This window comes from Gastrolobium bilobum, unplaced genomic scaffold, assembly GCF_033153095.1.
Source record: "Gastrolobium bilobum isolate Gb01-03AN ecotype WA unplaced genomic scaffold, APGP_CSIRO_Gbil_v1 utg18713, whole genome shotgun sequence".
Taxonomy (NCBI): Eukaryota; Viridiplantae; Streptophyta; class Magnoliopsida; order Fabales; family Fabaceae; genus Gastrolobium; species Gastrolobium bilobum.
Genome location: NW_026896840.1, coordinates 163,446 through 171,196, shown reverse-complemented (window position 1 = coordinate 171,196; position 7,751 = coordinate 163,446). Strand labels below are relative to the sequence as shown.

General features: G+C 32.4%; 1 protein-coding gene across 1 annotated transcript; it reads left to right on the top strand.

Annotated features, from left to right (window-relative positions):
- The first annotated feature begins 3,145 nt into the window (after positions 1-3,145).
- Positions 3,146-4,383, top strand: LOC133302284 (uncharacterized). Its single transcript, XM_061502042.1, has one exon. The coding sequence runs from the start codon at positions 3,166-3,168 to the stop codon at positions 4,048-4,050; it is 885 nt and encodes a 294-aa protein (XP_061358026.1). The 5' UTR covers positions 3,146-3,165; the 3' UTR covers positions 4,051-4,383.
- The last annotated feature ends 3,368 nt before the right edge of the window (positions 4,384-7,751 follow it).

The following is a 7,751-nucleotide window of genomic DNA, read 5'->3' as shown; positions in this document are numbered from 1 at the left end:
AATAAAAAATTACACATTATTGTCCAATAAGGATCAAACAAACATATAATGCTTGTGATACTGGTGTTTCAGGTTCAGTAAACGACATGACATTTCTAACTATAAATCAAATCAGAATTTCCTACGTAGTGCATAATTGAAATAATATTAGTATTATAAATACATGACTTATTGTAAGATCACTCAAATATGTCAATTATGATTTATTTATTTTTAAATTTCTTTTTTTAGAATTTTTTTTTTTAAAATAAACTGGGTCGGGTCATCGATTTTCACGAAAATCGGCCGGATCGAACTGGTCCAATACATGTCCAATTCGTTGTTTCACCCGGACCGATTATATGACCAGTTCACCGAGGTCAATCCAACCGTTTATTTACAATCACTTCATGCAACTGATTCACAATTTGGCCACTCAATTAATATATCTCCATTAACTTGTATATAATTAACACCTTTGATTACATATATGTTTTGATACTCTCCGCCTTTAATATGTATATTTTTAGAAAAAAATATTTGTCCTTTTAAAGGATCTAACTTTATGTCATTTTAGATCTTAACTGTTGATTTCCGTCAATCAACGATTAGGATTTAATGAATTTTATTGTGAATTACTAATTAATTAATAAATCTGACCAAATAAATCCTAATCATTGATTGACGGAAATTAACGGTTAGGATCTAAAATGATATAAAGTTAGATCCTTTATAACAACAAATGTTTTTCCCATATTTTTATATCTCTTATTTTTTAAAATATTTAAAATTCACTTGTAAATCCTTACCTATCTTTTTTTTATTTTTTTTATTTTTTTTTTTACTGATTTTTTTCGATAAAAATGAAAGTAGTATCTAGTTTTATCATAAATTAAATTTAAGTATATCTAATTTTCTAACTCCGCGTAAATGTGCTAACCTTGTTTTCTCTATATATGAAAGGAAGCTTGAATTTTTAGTAAACGATCTTTGTGAAGATTGATTATCTAAATTGGATTGAGATTGAAAAAGGATTGGCATATAAAAGTGTTTTGCCATTTTTTTTTCCCTTGAACTACGCAGCAGCCACGAAGTTCTCGAGATACACATGGAAAGTTCACATGTGGACTTATAACACGTAACAACAACCAACCATTTCATTTTCTGATTTGCGTCTATGGGTGCGTATTCACAATAAATATGAATTTTATAAGGGAAAAATAGTCTGTCATTTTAAAGGATGTAAAATTGTATCATTTTAAATGAGAGAAAAAGATAAGTCAAGGGAGAGAGAGAATGGACAAAAAAAATAAAGATATAAATCTCATCTCTTTGTGCGAGTAAAATGACACAAATTATGTCATTTAAAAGGATAAATACTTTTTTCATTTTATAATTAGTTATAATGTTTTTCCATAGTTATACTATGTTATTAATAACTACCAAGTTTATTTAAAATCATTTTTGTTTCATAAAAATAACTTAGAAAAAATGATTAATGTTTCTCCCATAAAATGAAATGAACTTCTTATGCATTTCCAAAACAACATAATTTTGGGAGCTTGGGAAAAAAATAAAGGGTATTTTTGTAATTATAGTAAATTGTCCTTGAATGAAAAATTGGCATGTTAACATAATGTTAATTAATAGTAAAGTATATACCAAAATTACGGGATTTACATAAATTTATACAAAATAAATTCGTATATATCTCTTCTCGTATTTAATAACTTTCAATAGATGGAGATAGAAGATTTTTAGACAAGATCTGAAGCAATTTATTCCACTGATATATAGCTGTATGATTGTATTCAACTCATCGACTATGATATAAATAAAATAATGCTATGAAGTCTTCACCAAAACAAAAATAATGATAATAATGCTATGGAGATGCAAGCAAAGCCTGTAATGACACCATCTCTTACGAGAGTATTGTGGTATATCCACAACCGCTTGCTGACAATAACATGCTTATAATTTTCAGTAAACAAAAACTCACTAAAAAAAATGATGAATTGAATTTGGACAATATTGCAAACCATCCATATGGAGATATAATACCAAAGTTGATATCAACAATATTTTTTATCGCATGACATCATGGCGGCTGCAATAAACCATTCAGGGGTTTTCCTAGAAAACAAAGGGAAATATTACTCTCTTTTTTATATATTATAACTTCTTTCCTATTTTCTCATTTTAATTTTTGCACCTCATCTTTTCCTTTTTTCTTGTTGTAATGGTGAGATCCACTCATTTTCTCTCTTCAACATATGATAACTATCTTATGTAAAAGGAAAATAATAAAACCCGAAAACAAATTAGTAGTATGACCGTAGCTGGACATGTTAATTCAAACAATTCTGCAATTTCACTTCAATCCAACAGCGACAAGGAGAATTAAGGACACAAAAATAACATAATAATATTCAGTAGAACTGTAAAATGTGACCCCAGTTTCAGAATGTTGGTTTGACAATGTTGATAAATATACTTTGTGCTATACCATAAGATTAAACAGACATTAGTATGTATAAAATCAATCTAAAGGCTAATTTCAGAAAACTAAATCCATAAAAAATTACCATCATAAGCCAAAATTTCCTCATCATTCATTACATCAAGATATGTACTATATATGAATTCTTGACATTAATTAATTAACAAAGTCGTCCCATTGTTTTTCTCTGACAGCAACCATTACTGTCATTAATTTCAGGCTGCAATTTCAAACCATGTCCCTTCTAGAAGACATTATGGATGGATAAAAAATATTGGCATCATGTTGGAACCTATCACATTTATGAATGGAAACGACTAATTCCATGCCCTCCTCCACAAGAAACATGTTATCTGAAGTCTGATTTATAAAAAAAAAAAAACATAGTTCATTTTCCACGGCACTATAGATATTACTAAGAATTTACATTGGGGTCTACATGGTCAAGAAAGACTAAACTAAACGGGGCACAGTTTTCTTCCTCTCCAATTTTTCAAAGATCAATAATGCCCCTTAGGAAACTTCTATAGGATTATTACTTTATTTTGTTTTTGATTTGACTCTGAGGCCTTTCTTTGGTCCAATCTTCTCCACCCTTTCTCTGTTTAAACCCAATGTCTAGTTAGCATAACTTTCACAAAATTCCTCAAAGCAACACCTTGTACCCCTAAAACCATTTTTCTATGCATATGCTGAACACTTGTGTTTGCGGAACTTTCCAAGACGAATATGATGAACTATGTCTTGCAAGCCCTGGTTCTAGCCCCAAAAAATCCAAAACAAGGGATAGTAATAACCCTTACTCCACACGTGGCCTAGACAAGTTTTCTGCACTATTGGCTGATCTCGATGAGAAAAGGAAGAAGATTTATTCACAGATGAACCCTCATGACATCTCTTTTGTTCGTTTTGTGTCCTCAAACACAGATGATTTCGTCCCTATTGTGGTCAAGGTGAAAAATAGGGATCAGAAACACAAGAGTGAAGAGCTCAGAGTGGTGAAGGCACGAAATTTGACTCTTACCTCAAAGTCATTGGACATGTCTGCAACTGAATCCACTGCCACTGTGGAAGAAAGAAAGCAACCCAAGTTGGAATCTGATCATAAAAAGGTAACTAAGAAGAGCTTAACTTGGAATATGACTGAGTGGGATATGGTTAAACCATCTTTCTATTTGCCACTAGTCATGATATTGATTTTGATGTTCTTGACTGTGTTTGGGAGATCAGTTGCAATTCTTTGCATTTGTATTTTATGGTATGTGATTCCCACATTAAGGGATGGCTCATCGAACCAAAGAAAGTCGATGAAGAAGAAAGATTATGCTAGAGGGTTGAGTGAAAAGAAGGTGGTGACCAATGAAGGGGTGAAGAAAAAAGATTATGTTAGAGGGTTAAGTGAAAAGAAGATGGTGGTGACTGAAGGGGTAGTGAAGAAGAAAGAATATGTTAGAGGGTGGAGTGAAAAGAAGATGGCCACTGATGGATTACTGTCTCCAAGAAGTGGAAATTCCGAGGCTTCCAAGAACAATAGTCCAGGAAAACATGGCCACAAGAAAAGCTGGTGAAGATTATGTGCCTTTTTTTTTTTTTTTTTTTCTTTTTTGATAGATATCAACAGTTGTCTAAAGTTCTAACAAACCCGACTAATCGGATTTCGGGTTTGACCATATCAACCCTCTCTAGAAAGAGTTGCAACTCCCAAGAATCGAATTCACTACCTTTAAACAGGTCAAATCCTGGGATGGAGGTGAGTCTTCACTTGTCTTGGGTGATTATGTGCTCTTTCATTCCCTTATTCTTGTTTCTTCTTCTTGGATATTTCCATTTATTGGTTAGGAATAGAATTTTGCTGGTGTGAATACGTTTCATGTTTTTGCTGGGTTGAAAATTCAATCCCTCCCGTTACTTGTTTTAAGTGTAAATTACGGTAGAGTTTGGCTTAATGGCAATTCTTGCCACGTTAGCTGTTACATTGTGCGGTTGATTGTTTGTAAGGTTCTTGAAGAACCAAGTTATTTTGTGCCCGCACCACCATAATGAATACCTTTTGGAAAAGTGGAATTTGATTCAGCAGCAATAAGCTAATCTAAGGAAGAAAAAGAGGCAAAAATTTCTGTGCAGCTTAGTCCAACAAATTAGTTCCTATACCACGTTCATTTTAGAATCATTAAATTCAAAGAATTTGGCATTAGTTAAAAGAAAAGGAACAGGATATTCAAAATATCCAACAGGCGGTCAAGGTCATTTTCTGGCATGAATATTTCTGATTTTGAGAGAAAATGCAGAGTAGTTTACATCTAACCTTTTCTTTTTCCCTCAAGTATCGTGTAAAGAAACTTGAGGTCACCACTCCAAAAGCTAGCTCAAAGGGTGGGAATGCTCAAGGCCTTATAAAGGCCACATTAGTTGCACATACAATGGCACTATATATCTCAAGACGCCCCCTCACATAAGAGCCCATTGGGCTTGAAGAGTGGACAATGCAACAGGCCCAGCCTACTGTGCTAAGAAACTCCACAAGAGAAAGTGGGGGGCGGCGAGGCTCTGATACCATGTAAAGAACCTTGAGGTCACCACCCCAAAAGCTAGCTCAAAGGGTGGGAGTGCTCAAGGCCTTATAAACTCCACATTAGTTGCACATACAACCAATGTGGAACTATATATCTCAACACATCGTTATTCATTCATGTAAAAATTTGCCTATGGACACAGCATCATGTCCTGAATGTTTACTAATGATTTCACTAGCTTTTTTCTTTTCTTTTGGGCTAAACTGATTTGGTAGGTTCCAAATATAGGGTACAATTTTGAGAACTTTTATGTAGTATTAGATAAAGGTAACATGCCTGGTTAAAGGTTAATATACCTATTTCATCTGCTAAGCGTTCGGATTGGATTGTATTAGTGACGAAGAGTTTGAATAATTTTCAGGACTTTATTAGTCTTCTTTTATATAAGATTGTTGTAAAGTTAAAATAGGTGAATTCCACCATTATAAAAAAAAATAAAAAAAGCAAAAGGTAGAGCACGAAAATCAAAATAAAAAAAATGAGATAAATTATTTTATGTAAAAGGAGAGTAATATTTTTCTAATTTTTATAAATTTATTTTTCAGTTCACGAGGTAAATAAAAACAGTGGTTATTCATTCTACTTACGCGAAAGAAATTCTTGCATGAACCTAAGACACTCAACTAAGGTACAGTAAATTAATAAAATATTGACAAATTATTAATTCTGATAACTAATCAATATTAGTCTTTTAATCAATTCCTATCCTCATCCTTACATTGTTGGAACAAAAAATTGGTATTTTGGTCCCATTGTCACATGTAATCTTCTGCCATTGACCTGTACGTCTTAATCCTACAGTCCTGTCCTCATCTTAAACATTCAAACAACTCTTCCCCAACGACCAGTTTTTTGTTTTTCTTCTCTACCTATTTAAGGGTGGCGTAGTATCTATTCATCCACTGATAATCCACATAAGTCTGGTAGGAACATTGACCGATGTGACACGAATTTGAAAAATTTAAATCGGAATGTCATGTGGGTTAGAAATTTTGCCAAAAAGTTTGAGCAGAGCAAAAACTCGCTCTTTGTGGCAACGGGTTTGAGCCTTAGTGGCAGCAAGTTTCAAGAAAAACTCAACTTTGGTAACATTTGATTACAAAATTTTATTATAAAATTTTGAAAAGTGATAACTTTTTGATTCGGTGTCCGAATCAGGTATTTTTTTTAGAGTAAGGATATTCTAACTAACAAAAACTCTCACTACTAATTTACTACCCATCACATCACCATTGGATCAAAGAGAGAGAATGTTAAAAAGTTTTTGAAGAGAAAGAAAATATTAATCTAATGGTGATTAGATAGCTAGTAAGTTGGTAGTAGAAAATTTTGGTAGTTAGAATATCTCTCCTCTCTTTTTTATTACTTTAATGTTTTTATAGTGCAGATAAGTTATCTACATTTGCTCCCAAAGCAATGTCATTTTAAGTTAAAAAATTAAAAAATTATAATGAAAATTACTATTATAACCCTAAAACAAATTATAATTACAAAAATACCTTGATTTTCGCTCAAAACGACGTCGTTTTGAACTCAATGTAAATAAGTTATCTACATTGACTGTAGAAAAAGCAAACCTTTTTTTTATTTCACGTAATTTTTAAAGGTCTACGCACTTGTAAATAACCGAAAGGGATTTGGTCAAAGAAAATTTCAAAAAAAGGCTTCCTTATATCTCATTTGACTAATTTTATCTCCATGGATGACATTATTTAATTTTTATTCTTACTTTTACTTTTCAACACTAATAAATAATCCTCCGAAAATTTTGCGACACATAAATCTCAAAAAAAAATTCAACACATAAATCTCAAAAAATCACCCAATTCGGACATCGATCCAAAAGTTATAACTTTCTAAAAATGAATTTATTGATCTAACAATTTACTAGCTGCCCATGTGGAAATCACTGATAGCAAATTTGGGCAAAAGCATTGTACTACTAATACTTAGCAAAAAAATTTCATGTTCAAAGCACATGTGGAAAGTTTTGCTATACTAGAGCAGTCAGTCCCGTCACCTGACTTGACGCATTTAGTCCTGTCAACAATACTGACAGGGTTTGGTTCCACGTCAGCAATCTGAACCAGTTTCATGCCACGTGGCATATTCTGGTGAGTCCTGTCACATTAGTTGATGCGTCAAACAAATTGATGCCACGTAATTACGTCACATAAAGTGACAGCATCACAAACGTCCACATAAAAATGCCACGTTCCAGACGCGTCAATTATATTGACTACTCACTTTAGCCGCTCCTCCCTTTGCATTTTCGTTTCTTCAATCTCTCTCTCTCTCTCAAAAGTTCTCCCTCTCTCTCTCTCAAAATATTCTCTTCTTTCTCTCTAAAATCCCCTCCATCTCTCTCTCTAAAAGTCTGCCTCTCTTCTTCTCTCTGCTTCTCCTCCCTGCAGCTGCCCAGTTACGCCCATAGTTATTAATTTTTTATTTATTTTAAATTTCTTTTAAATTTTGTTATTTAATGTAGTTATTAGTTATTACATTATTTGATATGAATAAAAATCCTATTGTAGAATGTAATAAAAACCCTAGGTTAAAGTTTCTTTTAATAAATTCCTATTGTACAATGTATTTTTTTTTTTTGGTACATATGTACAATGTATTTTTAATTAAATAGTAATTATACCCTAAGATAGAAATCATATTATAAAGTAGTAATTATATTAGTAAATAGT

Bases quoted from the DNA above. Each gene is read 5' to 3' on its own strand.
- LOC133302284 (XM_061502042.1), top strand. From the start codon at position 3,166: ATGCATATGCTGAACACTTGTGTTTGCGGAACTTTCCAAGACGAATAT.